The 22,964-nt window shown below is 39.4% G+C and overlaps 2 protein-coding genes across 2 annotated transcripts in view; one reads left to right on the forward strand and one right to left on the reverse strand.

Moving 5' to 3' along the window:
- The window catches only part of LOC134801665 (protein transport protein Sec24C), a 37,943-nt gene extending 27,003 nt beyond the window's left edge, over positions 1-10,940 (reverse strand). Inside the window, exons 1-7 of the mRNA XM_063774284.1 lie at positions 10,804-10,940; positions 8,253-9,621; positions 7,774-7,893; positions 6,005-6,222; positions 4,510-4,626; positions 3,243-3,360; positions 1,575-1,660 (exon numbers count right to left, since the gene is read on the reverse strand). Of these exons, the coding sequence (XP_063630354.1) occupies positions 1,575-1,660; positions 3,243-3,360; positions 4,510-4,626; positions 6,005-6,222; positions 7,774-7,893; positions 8,253-9,600 (2,007 nt within the window). The 5' untranslated portion in view covers positions 9,601-9,621; positions 10,804-10,940. The remainder of the gene's footprint in view (positions 1-1,574; positions 1,661-3,242; positions 3,361-4,509; positions 4,627-6,004; positions 6,223-7,773; positions 7,894-8,252; positions 9,622-10,803) is intronic.
- A 2,501-nt stretch (positions 10,941-13,441) lies between these two features.
- LOC134801511 (gamma-aminobutyric acid type B receptor subunit 2) overlaps positions 13,442-22,964 on the forward strand; it is a 28,286-nt gene continuing 18,763 nt past the window's right edge. Inside the window, exons 1-6 of the mRNA XM_063774123.1 lie at positions 13,442-13,955; positions 15,918-16,046; positions 20,451-20,554; positions 21,660-21,797; positions 22,098-22,265; positions 22,785-22,960. Coding sequence (XP_063630193.1) covers positions 13,937-13,955; positions 15,918-16,046; positions 20,451-20,554; positions 21,660-21,797; positions 22,098-22,265; positions 22,785-22,960 — 734 coding nt within the window. The 5' untranslated portion in view covers positions 13,442-13,936. The remainder of the gene's footprint in view (positions 13,956-15,917; positions 16,047-20,450; positions 20,555-21,659; positions 21,798-22,097; positions 22,266-22,784; positions 22,961-22,964) is intronic.

A 22,964-nucleotide genomic window follows, 5' to 3' on the forward strand; every position in this document is an offset into this window, starting at 1 on the left:
GAATAGCGCACCCGTACATGACTTTGACGCTAAGTAGATATCAACCTTATCTCATTTACATAAATTTGATTTTTGCACTAAACAATCCAAAAATCCTTGCGGAAACCGAAAATGTAAAAAATATTGAAATATTACTTGAAATAATACTTACCGATGATATGAAATGCCTCCATATCTAACATTTATTGTTCGGCTAGCGTTTTTACACTCCAAAATGGAGCAGCGCGGCATATTTGTAATTATTTCTAATTTTTCCTGGAATCGTTTTCACATCTGACATCTCAAAAGCGCCATACTGAATTGACACACGACTGACAATAGTCTGTGGTGAAACTGAGTACAATAAGGCTTAATCATGCCACACGCTATAGATGTACGTTTCACTTCTATTACTTCTTTGTTTTGTGGACACTGCCTATTGCGTCTAAATGTGTGCGTTACTTGTATAATTGTGTGCTCGTACTTATAGGAAGGCCCACTACAATGTAACCGCGTAACGACGACTCACGGAGAGGCACACATAGAAAGATTTAGACGGAAATGTTTTCTGTCTTTGCCGTGCAAGGCACGTAGCGGCGCTATGGCCGCGTGGTGTAAACTTCGTCGCGTAGAATTATAGATGATGACTTGATGACAAAGCTTAACCGGTAGATGGAGCGTTTATTAATTTTTAGAATGTTTTAAGTTATATCGATTACTGATAGTACGATCAAGTATAAATTAAATTAAGTAGTTTAAGAGGATAGACATCGGAATTATAGTAGGGTAGGCAGTGCCTTTTTGCCTTTATGAAGTGCACGCCACTGGACCCTGCCTGTGAAGCCGATGGTCCTGGGTTCGAATCCCAGTAAGGGCATTTATTACTTAGTCAATCTGTGTAAGAATGTCCTATAATATTTATTTATTTATTATTTGTATATTCATAGTTATGGCCGGTCGGGCCGTTTGATTTTTTGCGATTTTTTTATTATAATAAGAGTTAGGAGCAAAAAATGGGTTTCATACAATTTTTTATAAGCTCCTAACTCTTATAATAAAAAAAAATCAAAAAAACCCAACGGGCGGGCAATCGGGCATAGCTATGATTTAAATACATCAAAATGTGTGAACATATTTTCCATAATGTCAATATCCAGGGAGGAAGATGAGGACTACGTTTGTGTCGAGAATAGATCGTCCCTTATTCTCTTAATTTCTCAAATGCCTGCAACTATTCTTGGCAAAACTAACTTTATTCATACAGTAATGCGCTAAGATCAGGCAGACGTATTAAAACCGGCCAAGTGCGAGCCGTACTCGCGCACGAAGGGTTCCGTACCATTACGCAAAAAACGGCAAAAAATCACGTTTGTTGTATGGGAGCCCCACTTAAATATTTATTATATTTTGTTTTTAGTATTTGTTGTTATAGCGGCAACAGAAATACATCATCTGTGAAAATTTCAACTGTCTAGTTATCACGGTCCATGAGATACATCCTGGTGACAGACAGACGGAGAGACGGACAGTGGAGTCTTAGTAATAGGGTCCCGTTTTTACCCTTTGGTTACGGAGCTCTAAAAATGGAAACTGACCACAAGACAGAACGGCATGGCGGTTTGTTTCAACAGATCAGCGGTCACAGGCACGTTGTACATCGAGCTCCTGATGAATCGCGGACCTGGAAGGGACAAATATTTAATTACATACTGAATATATATCACTAGCGACCCGCCCCGGCTTCGCACGAGTTACGCAAAACCTTAACAGATTATACACCTAAACCTTTTTCAAGAATCACTGTGTTGATAGGAGAAAACCGCATGAAAATCCGTTCAGTAGTTTTCGAGTTCATCGCGAACATACATACACACAAACAGACAGACACGGCGGAGGACTTTGTTTTATAAGATTTAGTGATACAATACATAGAAGTACATATAGCAGCAAATGGAGCATACTTTGATAAATTGGTGGAATCAATGTAGAAGTTGCTAAGCGGGTGAGATGTTCAAAATGACCTTAACGCGACTTTATTGTAAAGAGAATAAGAGCGTGTCAGGGTAATTTTGAACACCTCGCCCGTTTAGCAACTTCTGCTGCTGACTGCACTTTGGCATTTGTTGTTACAAGAATGATTTTAGTAGTGCGGTTATACTACAGCTTGGCAAAAAAGAGTAGAAATTAAAAAGTGGCAACACTGTATTGTTGTCCCGTTTTCTTATACATATTGGTTTGAAAGGGACGACACTACAGTGTTGCCACTTTTTAATTTCTACTCTTTTTTGCCAAGCTGTAGAGTCTGCGTGGAAAGAGAAGAGTCATATAATGTATTGGATCCCATATATTTCACGACTCTTCTCTTTCCGCACAGACTCTAACAATATGTATAAGTTTGATCAATATGTATTATTGATCAAAATTTGCTGTTTCTTTTCAATATACGAACACGACAATCATGTATTCATTGTTTGATTGACAAAATAAAAATTTCTGCAATATTTTTTAATAAAAAATGGTGCAATGTTTTTTTATCAAAAGTTGTATAAGTTTATATAATAAATATATTAGATATTAGGGGGACATCTTACACAAATCAATCTAGCCCCAAACTAAGCAAAGCTTGTACTGTGGGTGCTAGGCGACGATATACATACTTATATAGATAAATAAATACTTATATACATAGAAAGCACCCATGACTCAGGAACAAATATTTGTGTTCATCACACAAATGAATGCCCTTAGGGATCATCCATTAATTACGTCACACGAATTTCTAGGTTTTTTTACCCCTCCCCCCCTCCTTGTCACACTTGGTCACATTTTGCAAACCCCTCCCCCCCTGGTGTGACGTCACATTTTAGGCAATTTTGTTTTCAACGAAATCGACAATATTAACTCGGCATAATTTTTTTATATAAAAAAAAAAATTTGATATATAAATATTAGTAATTTTATAACACAACGAAAGTTACATCCAAAATCTCATTATTTAACTGTACAGCGAATAAAAAAATATAAAATAATTTTCGGTTACTGATGAAGTTAAAGTGACATCATAATGTTTGTGTCTCCCCCCTCCCCCATGTCACAACATGTCACATTTTCTTGACCCCCTCCCTCCCCCTAAACGTGTGACGTAATTAATGGATGACCCCTTACCGGGATTCGAACCCAGGACCATCGGCTTATCAGGCAGGGTCACTACCCACTAGGCCAGACCGGTCGTCAAAATGTATGCATTATTTTGGTTTACTTACTAGCATTCCCCTTATCGTAGACAATGAAGTCGGTAGTGACCAGCGGCGGCACGGCGCCCTTCTCGTTGGTGCTGAACACGCCACCGCGGCTCGCCTGGTCGTCCGCCATCACTTGGATCTGAAATTACATCAATCAATCATTCAAGAGCCTTCAAGATGTTGTCTGGAAGAGATCGCTCTTTAGTTATCGTATCTTTTGTTTTTCTTTAAGCTGTATGTTTTACTGAGGTACGCTAATAAAGAGTATTCTATGTAAGATGAAGTCTGGTTTAGCCTTCTTCACACTAGGCGAGAACTGAGACACCAGCGCGCCGCTCTCCCAGCTTCGTCACCGCGCACGGCATTCTCCTGCAGCTCCGCGGTCGCGGCTGCCGCTCGAGCATTGGCCTTAATAGTCATTTGCGGAAGCGCCGCACTCTTACGGCCTGGCCACGACATTGCGCGACTGGCTTCGGCTAAGGCGAAAACAATAAGTGGGAACGAAAGGTCCGATCGCTGTGTCTCGCTCCAGCCTATGGTGGTCGCCTTAGCCGAAGCCAGTCGCGCAATGTTGTGGCCAGGTCGTTATGGACGTGTTTAAACCATCATCTTATTGATGTTACAGGCCAATGATGATCTAAGATAGATATCTAAGATTCGGCTCCCTCCATTCCTTTTGCGGGGGGCCAGATCGTATGGCTTTGGCTCTCCCACTTTATATCTCCGGGGGCTAAAAAAATCAGTCGTAATTGTTTACCGAAACATCATTTGATATTTACCAGTCGCTTTTCGGTGAAGGAAAACATCGTGAGGAAACCGGATTAATCGCAATAAGGCCTAGTTTACCCTCTGGGTTGGAAGGTCAGATGGCAGTCGCTTTCGTAAAAACTAGTGGCTATGCCAATTCTCGGGATTAGTTGTCAAGCGGACCCCAGGCTCCCATGAGCTGTGGCAAAAGGCCGGGACAACGCGAGGAAGAAGAAGGTGCTAATTTACCGTCCTAGTGCAGTAACTAGCACTATACGTGCGTATGTCGAAAATCTGAAGGGCCATATGTACTGTATACTGTAAAACATTGTGCAATACACGTGCGAAACAAAAATTTAGCCTTCCCATAGAAAACGTCGACATCCACTCGACCAAAATGTATGAAACGGCCATAATTTTTTTTGTGATTTCGGAGTTGGTCCCATAGAAAAAGTTGTTCAGTATGGCCTACCTAATCACCTCGCCCAATATGGCTAGTTGTTCAAAAAACGCCCTGTATATATAGATTTTCAGTACTTACAGGGCTTGGCATCTGGTCAGGGTCCAGCCGCTTTTGAGGCTGCTGGCCGTATTGGGCGGGGTACCCGGGCTGCTGGGCGGGGAACGGGGCCTGGTACTGCGGCGGGTACCCGGATTGCTGTCAAACAATGGAACTCATTTAAACATAGACTAGGAATCCTCTAGACGGAGCTTAGAGCAATTATTTCATGAAACCGATGCTGCCAAAAATACGGGGGTGCGGGGGACGAGGTGAGCGAGGTGATTGGTCCGTTCAAAGACACGGGCGTCACACAAAGGCGCTTTGAAACGAAAATGGAGTAAAACTACCGTATATTTGTGGCAGAGGGGGTAGCGCTACTATGCTCAGTCTGAAGGTTGTCTTGTCTGTGCATTTATTAGTAGCGCAGTTTTGTGGTGGTTTTAATAGGGTAGACTGTATTTAAAATAAATTATTTTACACAATGCAAGAAATAAAGCACCAGATTAATAGATAAACGTAGACAACAATTATTTTTAGTAACAATTTATATTTTAAAACCCGTATAAAACTATAAAGAGTAGGTAATTTGATCGTGACGTCACATGCTAGTGTTTTATATTTCCATAGTAGGGGGCCATCCATTAATTACATCACACGTTTAGGGGGAGGGAGGGGGTCAAGAAAATGTGACATGTTGTGACAAGGGGGAGGGGGGAGTCATAAACTTTGTGACGTCACTTTAACTTCATCAGTAACCGAAAATGAATTTAAATTATTTTATACGCTTATTATTTTAATTATCATTTAAATAACAAGGTTTTCAAAAGATAATCGTTTTTATTCGTTTTGGGTTATAAAATTACTAATATTTCTTTTGTCAAAAATATTTTGATAAAATATTAAATAAATATTTGCCGATTTCGTTGAAGAAATGTGACGTCACACCAGGGGGGAGGGGTTTGCCAAATGTGACCAAGTGTGACAAGGAGGGGGGGAGGGGTAAAAAAACCTAGAAATTCGTGTGACGTAATTAATGGATGACCCCTAGCAAAATCGTTTTGGCAGTCCGAAAAAAGAAACTGATTTGACTGGTAGTCAAATACCTTATTTTAGACAAAATATGTGCCGCTTACCTTCAAACTCGGGTAAATCCATTCGACCCTCTCAGCAGATATACCCTATTACCTTTTCTTAATACCAAAATTGCATAATCTGTCAGATGGATTTACCCGAGTTTGAAGTTAAGCGACTCATATACACTGCAATTGTTAAAGACTTGTATGTATGAGTGTATGTCTAAATCTAAACTGTTTGATAAGTCATAATTAGGTGTAACATTAGTGTTTGGATATTTTGATGTTTAATTGTTTATATTCCTCATGGATCACAGATAGTTTCTACGCGGACGAAATTGTATGCAGATACAGAGTCTATTTCTAGTTCAATAAAAGAACACTCTACTGGGGGATTAAAAAACATAGTAAGTTAATGTGTTAATTTGGCCACAATTAAAAAAATGAGAAAATAGTCATACTGGTTGCTGATATCCTTGCTGCATCGGCGGTTGCCCAGGCATCGGCGGTTGCCCAGGCATCGGCGGTTGACCAGGCATAGGCATGGGCGGTTGTCCCATCTGCTGACCCATCATCGGCTGCATTGGTTGACCGGGCATTGGAGGTTGGCCTGGCATTGGGGGTTGTCCAGGCATTTGTTGTCCTGGCATTGGCGGTTGACCAGGCATCGGAGGTTGACCTAAAAATGTAAATAACCTTCTTTGAATAATAGGTACGGCTCGGAGCTTGGATTTGTACAATAAAATATAAACATCCATATACTCACTGCTATTAAAATAATAGTCCCTCATTATAGTATAAGTATAGCCGTACTTTGCCTAAAACTAATGATTTGTTAGCCATTCATCCAACAAAAAAAACGCAGTTTGTCCATTTCGCAACTTGTCATTACGTAGTTGAGTATAATAATTAAACGAAACCTATCGTAGGGTCAAGATAAAACCATCTGAATATAAAGGGACTCCCTCTGGTCGCATAACAACTTTTGTCATATTTTTAATTGTCATAACACCTTATGTATAAAATTGTAAGTCATAAAAATCTTTAGTCAGAATTATTCCTGAGCATAACTGGGTTTTTGTCATAAATTAGTTATGTCATAATTTTTGTAGTCATTAATTTAATTCGCATAAAATTTTAAGTCATCTGCTTGATATCCATAATAAGTCATATATTTAGTGGTCATAAAAGAAACTAATCATAATAAGTAGGTTAGGTTCGTTAGGTTGCTTTAGATGCCCGAAGGGCAAACTACGCAGAAGTAGGAGCGAAATTCCGTCGAATTAAGTGTTTGGACGGAGATTAGGGAAAAGGTTTTTTTCGAGGAGTTGTTGAGAGGCTAAAATTAGTTTCTTAAATTATTTATGTAAACCATTATGGTTGAAAATTATTATGCTACAAAACGTTATACGTAAAAACCATATAAATATCGATAAATATGCTTTTAGCTATGGTATGACATTTGAATCATTATAATCAAAACCTATATGCACAAAAAAATTATGATAAGTGCTGAGTATGTCATCAAATATTATGGCTAAAAATGCATGACACAATATAATATGACTTTTCATTTGTATGCGCAATGATGATTATGACACAAGTTGTTATGCGCATCAAAGATATGACCTAAACTTGTATGCAACCCAATATGGACCCCAATACACCGTGTTTTTATTGAATTCCGTTAACTTCGGGGTATAGTTAAGTACGTTTATAAAAACTAAATGGCATAGTTAATTTTCAAAAAAAAATTTTTTTTTTGTTTTCTTTTTTGTTTTTTTTTTTGTTTAAATAGTAATTAAATGTAGCATATAGCGTTGTTGTAACACGGGCATTACATTTAACTCAACCAAACAATTGAAATCTGTGACATATCAATGTCATTTCGTACATCAATCGACCGAGATTGTACTTAAGTTTAGTAGCAAATGTATGAACTCATTCTAAACACTAATCAATATGTAAGCCGGCCCTAAGGCAAGTGTACACGCTTGTAGAGGCCTTATAGGAAAAAAATAAATTATGGATTATCTCCGAAATGGACTTAATTAGAACATCGGTGTCTTTGAGAAAGTTACTTGATTTAAGCTCAGGAATGCACCCTTGAAATTAACGGAAATCAAAAAAAACACGGTGTATAAATGACAATAAAATCAAAATAATATGCGCGCCAATGAACAGGGGGCTCCTGTGCTGCCTCCTACAGTTCATGCACGCCTCTACTCACCATAAGGTCCCTTTTGCTGCAGCGGGGGCGGCATGTGCGGCATGCCGGGTAACGACGCAGAATACTGGCTAAATTGCGATGTTGGCGGTTGCTGGGGTGCACCGGGTTGAGGCGGCAATCCTGAAAGGATTGTATAATTACGATTTATAGCACACACACACTTCTAATCTTAAAACTGCAAAATTCTCATAAAATTGACTATATTCATAAAACTTGACATGCATTTTAACTTGTGACAACTTTTAGTTGATTGTTTTTTCTCGAAATTACAGAAATTTTTACAGATGTTTAACTGAAATTGATGTGATAGGTGATAGACGTTATTGAATAAGTAACCATTACTGGTTAATTTTGAAATTATTTAAAAAACTGCTTAATTCACCATCATTTATTTATGTATGTAATATTGTTATGATTCATTATCATTACTTAAAATGTTAAAATTAGGAGCATACAAGCACAATTTTGTACCAACTTACCTGGTTGACGCATTTGTTGGCCAGGCATAGGAGGTTGGCCGGGCATTGGTGGTTGCCCAGGCATTTGTGGTTGGCCAGGCATCGGTGGTTGCCCGGGCAGTTGTGGTGATTGCCCAGGCATTTGAGGTTGCCCAGGCATCGGTTGTTGCCCAGGTTGCGGCGGTAACCCTGGTTGCGGTGGTTGCCCTTGAGGAAACTGAGGGGCTCCAAAAGGTGGCATGCCTGGTTGCCTTTGTTGTTGAGGCATAGGTGGTTGCCCTGGCATAGGTGGTTGCCCTGGCATAGGTGGTTGCCCTGGCATTTGTGATTGCTGAGACATTGAAGGCTGTCCTGGCATTTGTGATTGCTGAGACATTGGAGGTTGTCCTGGCATTTGTGGTTGCTGTGGCATGGGTGGTTGACCTGCCATTTGCGGTTGCTGAGTCATCGGTGGTTGCCCTGGCATTTGTGATTGCTGAGACATTGGCGGTTGTCCTGGCATTTGTGGTTGTTGAGGCATTAGTGGTTGCCCGGGCATTGGTGGTTGCATAGGTTTATGTCCAGGAGGACCCATAGGTCCCGGACCTTGAGGTCCTGGCTGACTATGTGGAGGCAACTGTCCTTGTGAACTTGGAGGTTGTCCTGGACCTTGAAAATTTTGCCCAGGCGGTCCTTGTGATGGTATTTGACCAGGCTGGCTCTGCGGACCTCCAGGTTGAGGGCCAGGAGGCATATGGGGCGGGCCCTGTGATGTAGGAGGCAGACCAAGACCCTGTGAACTAGGTGGCATTTGTCCTGGAGGTAATTGACCAGGTGGACCCTGTCCAGGCATCTGACCAAACTGACTTGGAGGACCTTGGCCTGGAGGCATCTGGCCTGGCTGCGAGCTTGGTGGCATACCAGGATGAGGTTGAGCACCAGGAGGCAATTGCCCTTGAGGCCCCATAGACCCAGGTGGTTGACGATTTGGCATCGGCCCAGGACCTTGCTGACTAGGTGGTTTTGCTTGCATAGGCCCTTGCGGGAACGGCCTGTTTTCTAAATTAGGAGTCTGACTTTGCGGTGGCTGCCCAGGCATTGGTCTCGGCGGAAACTGTCCTGCACTTGGTGGCCGGAATCCAGGCTGTCCACCAAAATTGGATGTTGGCAGGAAAGCGCCAGGTGGTAATTGTCCGGGTGGTAGTTGGGAGAAGCCCTGAGGTCCATTCAAGTTCATGCCCTGCATTTTCTGGGCCATATCGCTGTCATATGGCTTGTGTGGCCCATTCTGACTGTACATGTTGGCGTTTTGGACTCCGTTGTAGTCGGAGCCGAGAGGGTTGTTCGGTGCATTGTTGTTCGGCCCTGGGGGCAGGTATTGTGGGTTCATGGTGCTGGTTAAGCCTTGTACCTGCAATGATAAATTAATATGAAATATTGTCCATTTAGCGAATTAAGTAACTTTTTGAAGTATTAATTAGTAATTACTAATTACCTTAATTATCTATTAAGGTAATAGACACTTGCTATATTTTAGCAATTTTAATAACAAAACTTCCATGAGACACAGGCTGCAGGAATATGTCTGTCTCTCATTGAAGTTTTGTCCAACCAACCAGTCCGTTCTCGGTATGGAGTGAAACATGTCGAGCGTCTTGCGACTTAAAATACGTGAGTGACCCGTTTTGAATATATTTAATATATGAATATATTGACTACTTCATTATTACTATAGATCTCATGACGGGGGTGACATCGTTACTGCGTTACAAAAACACATCCAAAGTGACAACAATGAACTGTGTGGAAATATATTCTAATATGTGATCCTGTTATTATTCACAACTCAATATACATTACTTTGATGCAATAAGATTTTAGTTTACTTTCACTTAGATGACATTTATTTCTAGATTCATTTCTCCATCTTGATACTATTAATAAAGCAATACATTTTTATTGTGAGCCAAAACCTAGGACACTCATTTGTGACATATTGCATTCAATTAATTTAACTGCATAGCATGTAAATAATCTATAAAATGTCTACGCCATTCAAGTGCCTGTTAAGAAGAAAATGAATGGTAGGGTTTCTGATAAATATGTTTTTTACACAATAAATTGAATGATATGAAATATATGTCAACCAGTTTGATAAGAATATACAGTTAAGATATAATTTAGGTTAGTCTTTTATTACCCAGTTTCTTAATATTTTAACAGGTAGATATCATTAATCGTAGCCTAAACAAGGATAAATCAGGAATGACAACACGGTAAACGTTGCAAAATAAGTCTAATTAGGATTCCATTAGAACCTGTTAGGTCACTTGGCATAATCAAAATACTACCAAACATCATTCATTTATATTCAAAAAACAATCTCCAGATATCTCTCAAGTCACACATTGCACAATAACGTCGTAATTACAACGAAAATCACTTAAATCTGCTGAATTATCCCTAAATATTGGTAAGTGAAATCTGACAGCTGCCGTTTTCGATTCGTAAGTTATTTTTACATAAAGAAACAATAACTACACTGTTGTAATTTCCACAGGACGGAGGTAAAGAATCCCTTTTTAATACTTACGGCTTATGGAGTGTTTTTTCACGATATTTTCTAGTAAAAAATATAAACAAGAACACGACCAGCGGAATATACACGGGCCACGTATCTTGGCGGTGTTGTCAGCCACCAAGCGCTTATGTGGAACTTTTGACTGTTCAATTCCTGCGCGTCGAACGGAACGTAAATTCTTTATAATTTTCAGCTACTACTACAGCAATAATTAATAATTTGAAAAAAAAACATGTGAAATGTTAAATCAATACATATATTTTAATTAAAATTCGATTTTACAGATAAATAATTTGAATACATATACTGCTGTGTGTAAAAATAATTTCATAACGGAACGGTGTGACTCAGCATGGCAATGCCAAAAATCATCTGTCACATTTAAAGCAGCGTCAACAGAAAATAAGCTTTAGGAGTTACGTAATAGAGTATGGTATTGAAATATAATTAAAATTTTGACGAAATTCGAATGGTAAGCAATTAGCGTCGCCCATGGACACCCTGGACCACCAGAGGGGTTGCAAGTAGGGTTACCAGATGACAGGAATTTTCCTGACATGTCAGGAATTTTGGCCGTTTGTCTGGAATGCGGCCGGAATACGAAAATGTCAGGAATTTTAGTGAATTAGCAGACTTTTCTATTATGTACCTAAAAAGGTACATTATTCAAATCAGGAATTTTGTCAGGAAATCCCGAATTTGTATCTGGTAACCCTAGTTGCAAGTGCGTTGCCGCGTTTAATATGGGAGTAGGTACGCTCTATCTTGAAGCTTGAAGGTTTGATTGAATGTGTATCGGACCGGAAATACCACAAATGACAATTAATTCCAGTTTAGCTGTGCGAGGCAGGAAGTTTCTGAAGAAACGCACAGTTAAAAATAAATAAAAATAAAAATAAATCGGTGAACTGGCTACGATTCGGGGACCTCTTCGGAGAAACCGATGGTTTTGCCTGTGCAATTGCGGACGAAGTTATGACGAATAACTACCGGAGATATATCCTGAAGGACGGTACGGTCGACATTTGTCGGGCATGCCGCCGTCCCGGAGAGTCACTCAGGCATATTATCTCCGGTAGTTCTCATCTTGCTAACGGCGAGTACTTGCACAGACATAATCTCGTAGCCAGAATTATTCACCAGCAGCTTGCTCTTCTATACGGCCTTGTGGACCGTGAAGTGCCGTACTACAAGTACTCACCTGCACCAGTTCTCGAAAATGGTCGTGCCACGCTCTATTGGGATCGATCTGTCATCACTGACAGGACTATTGTCGCCAATAAGCCTGACATCGTGCTGATAGACCGATCGCAGCGCCGGGCCGTGCTCGCCGACGTCACCATCCCTCATGATGAGAATCTCGTGAAGGCCGAGAAGGACAAGTCCAGCAAGTACCTAGACTTAGCTCACGAGATTACCGCCATGTGGGATGTTGACTCGACGATCATTGTTCCGATAGTTGTGTCAGCGAACGGTCTCATAGCGAAGAGTCTCGACCAACACCTAGAGAGACTCTCGCTGGGTGGTTGGATCAAGGGTCAGATGCAGAAGGCGGTAATTTTGGACACGGCGCGTATAGTACGTCGGTTCCTCACTCTGCGGCCCTGCCCTGACCACCGGCAGCTTGGGCCCTGCCTCGCTGCCGGCGGCAATCTAGGTTAGGTTTTTTATAATGTGTTTATATGTATTTTTTATTGTTTTGTAAGTGTTTTTATATTTTACTTTTATATTCATATTATAAATAACCTAACTTAAGAGGAGAAATAAATAAGGAGAAAAATAAATAGGTATATATAAATATTAAAAAAAATAGAGAAAATACCTAGAATCATAAATGTCTTATTTCAAAGCTTGTTAAGATAATTGGTGCCAAACATCACTAATTCTAGTGAAGTAAAACTCAATTAACTCATAAAACTTTATCTAACTTCACAACTCAATTAGAACTTGGAAAGTTGGAAGCATCTGATACGTATCAAACGTTATCGGTTACATTGCTGCTTCAATATACACAATATTTCTACCTAACAGTAAAACCAGCAATGGAAAACAAAACATTAACGTATGCTGCAGAAATACGAGAGCGAATACGCTCCAATGTGTGCGTGGAAACAATACTGCGCAAGACAGAATTCGAAATACGAAAAATCAAAAGTACGGTTCTGCTCTCCTTTTTCCTCTATGCTGGTTGTAAAGGAGTGGAAGCGGGATGGGAGTAACAGTTTCGATAACGAATGTCTTGGTAGAGATAGCAGGGGATGACACGCCCTGTGTTGAGCGCATGCGTGCTTCAGTATTCAGAGGGTTGGTAGGGATGGGGTACCTATTGAGTTGTCGATAGAGTTTATCGTGATCGAATAAGAACGAATTTTAATTTTAGAACAGCAATTAAAATTTATAAACTGCACAACAACAAAAATTCAAGCAGTTGCGAATTTTGTTGTTAGGTTAGGTTAGTAATATTAAAAATATCAAGTATTAAGATCATTTCATACCGATGTTCAAGCGAAAGATTTAAACAGAAAAACTACTTGACTATGGCTATTCATTTATTTGCTGTAGAATATTATAATATTTTAGCACCTTGATATTTCTAACTGTCACATTTAACTTTCCTTGGCATTTTACCTAAGTACACTTATCTTCTAACGAGTCTTCGTCTTCCAAATCATACGATATCTCCCCACTGAATATTTTTATCGATATATCTTGGTACAAACATCCCTACGTCAACTGCCCTCCCTATATCGATCTGCACCGACAAAGCCTAATTTTGCCTGTTTGCTCAATACTGTCCATAACCAAACGTCCGAAGAACCACCATTTAACAAGCCAAAATAAACCTTAAGTGATACACCTAAGGTTGATTTTAGATTGTCGGAGCTTTAAGGTGAAGCCTATAGGGGATTGAATTTAATTTCTTCCCATCACGTCACAGCATGCGATATTGTATTTTAAGCAACTGAAAATAGATGCTATTCCGTGTACTGCATATTAAGTGTGGTTTTCATAGGCCGCTGGAAGAACGGTTTCAGGAAAATGTGTGTTTTACTATGATACCTGAGTCCTTAGGCTCGGAGAGACGGTCTGAGCTGGATTGTGGGATGGTGTGGGCATAGTGGGAAAGTGGGCAGTGGGACTCAGCATGTGGGCCTGCGGTTTCGGTGAGTTTCTTCATCGTTTGCCTTTTAATAAAGTGATTTAAGAAATTTTGGGAATTTTAATTGATTAATTAAAGAAGATTTGTTTTTGGGTTGTTAAATTTATTTTGAGTGATATGGTACTTATAAGTAGCCCTGAATTTAACTTATTGACCTAGAGACTATTTATAATTATATCTACCGAGACCCAAGGCGAACTTTGCACGTAGCCTAAACGTCATTCGGCGACTTTTTTTATTATTTTAATATTAGGTAAGTAGTTTATTCGTTTGTATAGAATTGGTGATTTATACTGTAAGAATTTTTATTTAGATAGGTAATATATTAAATAGGTACCTTCTTAATGCATTTGAGTACTTGAAAAATATTGTCGTTGTTTCTCAAAGGACGTAAGATTATTTTAGACTATTTATCTGTAGTTTAGTGTAGAGCTGTATAATATCTGAAAGTTTTTTGATAATCAAAAACCGGCCAAGTGCGAGTCGGAATCGCGTTTCTAGGGTTCCGTACATAAATCCGACTCACGCTTGACTGCACATTTCTAATAGGTTTTCCTGTCATCTATAGGTAAAGAACTATTTAGTGTATTTTTTTCAAAATGTTAGTCCCAGTAGTTTCGGAGATAAAGCCCCCCCCTTTATCTCCGAAACTACTGGGACTAACATTTTGAAAATAGTCATTTTCTGGATATTTTCTTAAATAACTTGGAACCTACGTATTTTAAAATTATAAAAAAAAACATGTCCATCTTTGGGTCACTAATTTACATATGTGTACCAAATTTTAACTTAATTGGTCCAGTAGTTTCCGAGAAAATAGGCTGTGACAGACGGACAGACTGACAGACGCACGAGTGATCAATTGATCATATAAGGGTTCCGTTTTTTCCTTTTGAGGTACGGAACCCTAAAAATTAATGTAATAGTAAAAAAATTGAACCGGCATCTAAGTTTAACATATGTTATTCCAAAAAAATCGAGACAATAATAATTATGACATATTTCTTAATTTGCGGGTAATCTGCACGACTTATAATAATAATAAGTCTCTAGGGTAGGATAACTGCGCCAGAGGAGTATGTAATTAAACAGTAGGAAACTACACTCTACTGACAATCTAGCAATTCTAGCACTATAGTTCGTTTTTTTTAGCATTAGAAAGAACTTGAAAGAAGGTAAGCGATCTTGACATGTCTTTTAATTGATAAACGCTTTTTAAAAACCGGGCAAGTGCGAGTCGAACTCGCGCACGAAGGGTTCCGTACCATAATGCAAAAAAAAACGAAAAACAAGCAAAAAAAAAAACGGTCACCCATCCAAGTACTGACCACTCCCGACGTTGCTTAACTTTGGTCAAAAATTACGTTTGTTGTATGGGAGCCCCATTTAAATCTTTATTTTATTCTGTTTTTAGTATTTGTTGTTATAGCGGCAACAGAAATACATCACCTGTGAAAATTTCAACTGTCTAGCTATCACGGTTCGTGAGATACAGCCTGGTGACAGACAGACGGACGGACGGACGGACGGACAGACGGACGCACAGCGAAGTCTTAGTAATAGGGTCCCGTTTTACCCTTTGGGTACGGAACCCTAAAAATCAGTAACTATTACTTACGAAAGCTGAAGAATATAAAAAATGATTGTATTAGATTCATAATTGTTACATATTTGCCATAACTTATTTTTAAAATGTGTTTTTCAATTAAAAGACACATCAAGATTGTTTACCTTATTTCTAATGCTAAAAAAAACGACCTTTATAGGTATCGTTGGGGTAATTGCGACCGTTATTATTAATAAGTATTTATTTTTTCTTTTTTGAAATAAATAAAAATCACTAATTATTATTCAATTAATAATTAATCATTTGTTATTAATCACTAATTTAACCAGGCATTAAGTATTTTGTTCATTATTTTTGTGTTTTGTGCAATAAAGTTTAAATAATTATTTATTTATCCAGCGATATGGCTGCTCCTGGCGCTGGTGGGCGCGCAGAAGCCGAATCTCGATGCCATCCTGAACCGACGGACGGACGTCTACATCGCCGGCTTCTTCCCTTTTGGGAAGGGCGTCGAGAACTCGCATACTGGTAACTATCCGCTGCCCACTGGGAACCATTTCCATCATCACAATCTTCCTCGTCGAGACACTAGGTCCGTGGGGTAGGGGGGCTCGGGGGCTCCACAAGGCGCTCAGCAAACGCCTGAAGGGAGGCCACAGATGACCCTCGCGTAGGCAGCTTTCTCGCGCAAAGATTAGCCATAGCAATCCAGCGCGGGAACGCTGCCTGTCTAATGGGCGGTACCAAGGGCGCAAAATTTTGATAGGTATTTTTAATTTTTTAGCTTTAGTCTTAAATGTAGTGATTTTTTTATTCATTTTATAACACTTATTATATATTAAATTAGTTTTTGTCACCTTCCTCGGGTTTTAAACCGAAATAAATGTCATATACAAACGAAGTCCTCCAGTGCCCAGGGTAATATTATTCGGGTTGTTGTGACTGTTTTGTCACGGATCATAGAAGCCTGGGCTGGGTCCGCTTAGAATTGTGCCGTTTTTTATTTATTTATTTATTCAGGTAATTACAACACAATATCTAAGCTTAATTACAAAAGTATCGTTAAACCAGTAAGGTTTGTCTCGATACTCCATCCGCGGTAGATTTTATACAACAATAGAATAACTTTTAACAACAACTTAAGAAACTACTTACATATTCATATTCATAACATGCTCAATTTAATCTATCATTTAAATTACAACAACCGACACCACTGCACTGAGCGCTAAATAAATAACATTTTTTCCTTGTCCTATTGTTCTGCCGACCGGCCTGCACTCGCCTAAGTTCCAAAATGCTCCAAATTTGTTTGAGTTTTTAATTATCTTATTACGTATAGTTAATAATCCTACCAATGATTTCAACTTTTTGTAGTGTAGTATTTGGAATTATTTACTATTATTACTTATATAATAATATAAATACCTATAAGTGCGAAGTTAACTCTGACTCTGTCTGTCAAGTCATCACGCTCTAACCACTGAACCGATTTTGATGAAATTTGATTATTATGGAACCTATAATTCTTATGGCTGGAAGCGAAGGGGTGGAGGGGGGGGGGGGGATGCAATACGAAAGTACTAATTCTAATTCTACAACTACTTTCCTTACAGCTGATTCAATATTGCTCTTTTAAGATAGTTTGTAATATTATTAGGTGACATTTCTGCCTTCCATTCAGTTGGGAGTTTATTTATGAGATGGTAGTATAAATTGCGATGTTCGTCGTCCATAGAAGTTTTTAAATAGAGGTTTCTTTAGCACGCTATTTGTAACCCGCCCGTTCTCGAGAACGTTCTCCATTTACCATCCATAAATTCTGAAAACCACATAAAACCAAAAAACATTTCATTCTTTTCAATAACATTTTAAGAAAAAAATCCTCCAACAAGGCCGTTCATGCAATGTTTTCTACGTCGTTATTGTGTTCAAATGCAATTTTATCGATATCGATAAAACAAATCATTCGCGTCACACTTCACACTTATGCACTAACATTCATATATGTGCAATGAATTAATATTCTATTTAAATCATTTATTTACATACAATATATATACAGTGTAGACGTGTGCGCCGATTATAAAATGATCGGCGGCGGCGTTTGCCAAAAAATCTGCGGCGGCGGCGTGTTTTCGGCGTGAAATCGGCGTGACCTTGACGTTTCGGTTCCTTAAGAAAAATCATTAATTTGTTGTTTTTCTTGAAAATTTGATCAATTCAGGTTGCTGGTAAGTGAATTACGTAATCTACGTATAGTTATGAATAGGCCTTGAGTAAAATAGAGTTTGTAAATTGATATAGGATAGATATATGTAATAACTTGATTTCCCTAGTAACTGGCTTGCTGTAAGCGGTCACCTGGTCCCAATGACCTATGATCCGATCTGTAACTCTCCGTTTTTTTATGCTTTCCATGAGTTATCGTATTAAAATGAGGTAAGTACGTTAACAAAATAAAACATCAGATATCCTAGACATGCGGACTGCTATTGTGTCTTCCCTTTAATGGTTTTCCTATCGTACAAGAACCAGGCTCACTGAGATGTATCTTCTTCTTTCTCGTTTTTTCATTGCTTTTTTGCGTTTGAGCATTGCTGAGGATCACGACATGTAATTTGTCTCCATTTCGTGCGGTCATAAGCCGTGTGGACAGTACATCTGTACACTTCTTCACAACGTTCGACCATCTCACACATGCCAGGCCTCCGTCACACGCTCAAGGCCACGCGCTATATGCCTACCGCTCGGCGTATCGTCGACGATACAACCGACAGAGGGCCGCCGAACGCCCGCCTCAGCGCTCGCACCGCATTGCACCGCGCGTTTCCCGCGCTTATGCTTCGAAATGCCGAAACCACGTAATTATTGTGCAGTAGATGGGTGAAAAAGTCAAAAAAACAAAGGAAAAGGCCTATAATAAAAATTCATCTTTTTAAAGGTCCCACCTGAAACGTTTAATAATTATATTGAAGGGTTAGAAAAAGTATTTTTAAATAATTTTGACGACGTAATAAATTAATAATTAATCGGCCTGGTAGCACCGTATTACAACTTTTAAAAACCGTTGATTGTCCGTTGCTTTGCTCCTGGATATTTATTAAAATTATTTACGCGATTTAGGATACATATTTTCAACTATAAAATTTTAATAACAGAGAATTCCGAGAAGTGAAAAAATTATAAATCATTATATTAAAACTAAAACATATTTGATTCGCAACATTCGTTTTATTACAATAATCATCATAGGTAGGGTAGCTACAACCCTAGCGCATTCTTACGAAGACGCGTTGGCACGTGACTCGAACGGCGGGCAACACAGTCTCGACTCTTTGTGCGCGTACTTATGGTACATTTCTTCTTGTCCTGAGCAGCAGGTATTATTATTAAGGTTTTGTAGGCTATTATAGCGTAGGTATTTTTGCTTTTGTTTGGGAATGAAGTATCTGTTACGTAGTAACTATTTATTAATCTGTGCACATGCTCCACTCCTAGCATGTTTGCCATTCGCCATTCATTCATGCATCCATTCATGCGTTGGAAACCGCATAATAATTATGTCCGAAGAATCTAAGGGCTCGCCCATGGCATGTTGTGGAGAGCCAAGTGGTAATATTTTCCTAAGAATTAAGGGGTTTGTTCTTCTAGCTGTACTAGGTAGAAGCAGCAATCTTTGTCAACATCACATCTCAAAAGCACCTTTGCACGTTACTTTTTGAGGCTCCACTTAGCGGCACCATACTGGAATACTGAAAAGACAAGAGCTCGTATCAAGCGCACTTTACATAGTTGCAGGTCGAATACCTCTGTACAGTGGTACTACTAAACGAAATTAATAACTAGCTTAAATCTAAACTAGGCCCCTGAGGCATTGTACCAAGGATGCTGGCGGCATTTCCTCGCTGTAACGCAATGCTGATACGTTGTGCGAGGTAGCCGCCAGCTCTTCGGTCACCAGTTACGTCAACTAGACGCTTCGCGATTTCTGCGAACAACTTATGCGCGCTGGGACCCCATGGAGCTAGAGTTTCAACTCCAAATGGTACAAAATGGTACTCTCTACCGAGGCTCTTATATTTGTTACGTTTTAGAATTTCGGCGCTTTCCGTTCCGCTTTTACAGTTTTAAAATTCCAATTCCATTTTAACGTTGCGGGAATGAAAAACGAACAGAAACATTACAAATAAAGCCAACATAATAATACTGTACTACCACCGAATTATAAATAAGTACAATCTAATAAACTATTCAGTGGCTGATACGGACGGACGTACAGAAATTGATATCTACATTTACGTTTTGCATAATTTAGTTTTTTCTTATTCAAATAAACTTTATTTGATGTAGTTAATAATTATGCTCAGTTATAATTCTAACATACTCAACTTCCGAAAGAAATGGCGTCAAGCTAATTTTTGAAGTGAAGTTTATTTTTGGATTCAGGTAGGTACTTACCTAATAATCTGAAGCCCTTCCAAGAAAAACTAGTAAAATACCATTTAAAAAAAACACCTACGCGTTTATGCCAACAAATGCCTTAAATATCATTTTGGAAAAGAGCTCATACTCTTCAAACAGCTGGATCGATTTTTATCAATCAAAACTAAGGACCACCGCAAGGAAACTCGCTTTCACGTAAATACCGCATCGAAATCGGTCCAGATAGACACACAGAAATATATTGGCGTCAAACGTATAAGAGCCTCCCCAGATTTATCGACGCGCAATCAGCATAATCAGCAGGCGCCGGCCGATGCGAGCCGAGCCGAACGACGACTTTTTCGATCTAATTGCACAGACATAAAGCTTTTTCCTGGGGAGACTCTAACACCCTTCTTTTTGCGTCGGGCAGTAGGGCTTAATAATTGTTAAATTATTATCACTCGCTATTTTACGATATTAATGATTTCGTGAACTTTACTGTAGGGCGAGGTGTGATGCCGAGTGTCAAGCTGGCCTTGGACCACGTGAACGAGCATGACAGCGTGCTGAGAAACTACCGGCTGCATATGTGGTGGAATGATACTGAGGTGAGTATTCAAGTAGTAGCCAGTCAATACTGGACAGCGGAAGAAAGACGGAACAAGATTAAGATCAGTAAGCGAGGTGACTGAGGTGAGGTATAGGTAGTCGCCATCAGATATATCGGAGCGGCCAAGGTATTCACAATATCTGAACACGCATTCTAACGCCTTGACAATAGAGGCGTGTTCAGATATTTGTGAGTGCCTTGACCGCTCTGACATATCTGATGACGACTGTACATAAGGGACAACAATGCATCAGTGCTTCTAAATCCTAATTTAACAATAGTAATAGTAACTCCTTCTTGAACTAAACGTTATATGTAAATTAATACCGTCAGCTCTTTCATTACCTACTTGCAAACCTTTTTCATTTCTTAGGTATTCTTGTTGAAACTATGAACCCAACAACTGACATTGATTCCAGCCATTGTAACAAAAGTTTAAAATTAAATTAAATATTAATTCAGTCAGTAAATATCAGTTCATACGATAATAATTTCTTAGAATTATTATAACGGTGATGTGATATGACTGATACATGTCAATGTTTATCGATATCGACCTATAAAACAACTTTTATTTGCCCCCGCACTATTTAACGTCAAACCTAAAGGCATGTCCAGACGAGGGCAATTTTTCGCCAATCTGATTAAATTGTCCGATCCAATCAGGCCGTGCGAACGCATTACGCGCGCCGAATTCAATATTCGCGTTTGGGGCATTATTTTTATTTTAGAGCGCTCGAATATCGGCATAAATTTTAAATTGGTGAATGTGGCCAAATTGGCATTTGTGTCCGCACCACCCGATTGATCGGACAAGATTGGCGAAAAATTGTTCTCGTCTGGACAGGCCTTAAATTGCCTCCATAAGACCGGGGTATGGTTATAAAGACACCATGTTCCACTTTACAAACTTAATATTTACATACTTTGCTGGTGGATGTGAAGACTTTCAAGACTTCAAAGCCTGACTTTTTTACCTAATATTATGAAATATGATTTTAGCAGTCTATGTTTGCATGAAACAACAGGATATTTTTTTCGAAATCAAAACGTATTCGGGTGAAAATTCTAGATTTTTTTTTAAACATTATTATTTCCTCCAGTGCAACGCAGCGGTTGGAGTAAAGTCCTTCTTTGACATGATGCACTCGGGCCCGCATAAGCTGATGCTGTTCGGCGCCGCCTGCACCCACGTCACGGACCCCATAGCCAAGGCTTCCAAGCATTGGCATCTTACGCAGGTATAGGGTTTTATTTTACCCCACAACAGCAAGCGTAAGTCAGAAAGATAGTAAACGTAGGTATAATACTTTTACTCCTATTTATTTTAGAAAACGCCCCTTAGCATTTTTCCGGTTGCATTTTAAAAGCAACTGCTTTATATCAAAATGACATTTTGTAAGTACCTACATAAATAAAAGCCAAGAAACTCACTGGTATTGTACCACTCTTCGATTTTGAACCAATGATATCCACCAGCGCTTATCAGCTTATAGTTTCATACTTAATCTTAGGTTTGTGCTCTCTTGTGCTCTTTTCAGCTCTCCTACGCAGATACTCACCCCATGTTCACGAGAGAAGCCTTTCCCAACTTTTTCCGCATCGTGCCCTCGGAGAACGCCTTCAACATGCCCCGCATCCGACTCCTGCAGCACTTCAACTGGACGAGGGTCGGGACTATTTATCAGAACGAACCGAGATATGCACTGGTAAGTATTGGTGATCTACTTTCATCAGCCTGTTGCCATATAAGAATATAAGGAAGGTGGTATTTTAGACAGGTATTCTTCCACTTAATTCCTTGGCAGTTTGGGCTAGCTCTTCGCACCAAATCCGCAAAACATACAACGACAATGATGATCTAGCCAACCTCGGAAAATTCTGCTACATATAGCTGCCCCATTTTACCTAAAACTAATTCAAATACATACAATATACAGCGGTTCCCGATGTTACATTGGTTATGCGTGGTGGTTCAGAATGCTAGAGCCTAAATTTTGGCAAATTTTGGTCATGAATGCTGGAAAGGCATTCATTCAAACAGCCATGAAAGCATCTCACCAAATAACTCCACCACCAATCAATGTTAAGTACCTAACCTTGAAATATTTTAAATTTGGTTTGTTGCGGACTTCTTCATAACACTTGTTCTTCATCTTATAAGACTTGATCTTCAATTGCTTTCCATTGTGCCATCATCAAACTTTACAATGGAACCTTTTCTCCAGGCACACAACGACCTAATCTCCGACCTGGACAACCACGAGATAGAGATTCTGGAGCAGCAGAGTTTCGCGTCAGAAGTCAAGTCCGCGCTCGCCAAGCTTAAGGAGAAGGACATAAGGATCATTTTAGGGAACTTCAACGAGACCTGGGCTATGGAGATCTTCTGTGAAGCTTACAAGTAA

This window comes from Cydia splendana, chromosome 22 (assembly GCF_910591565.1).
Source record: "Cydia splendana chromosome 22, ilCydSple1.2, whole genome shotgun sequence".
NCBI lineage: Eukaryota > Metazoa > Arthropoda > Insecta > Lepidoptera > Tortricidae > Cydia > Cydia splendana.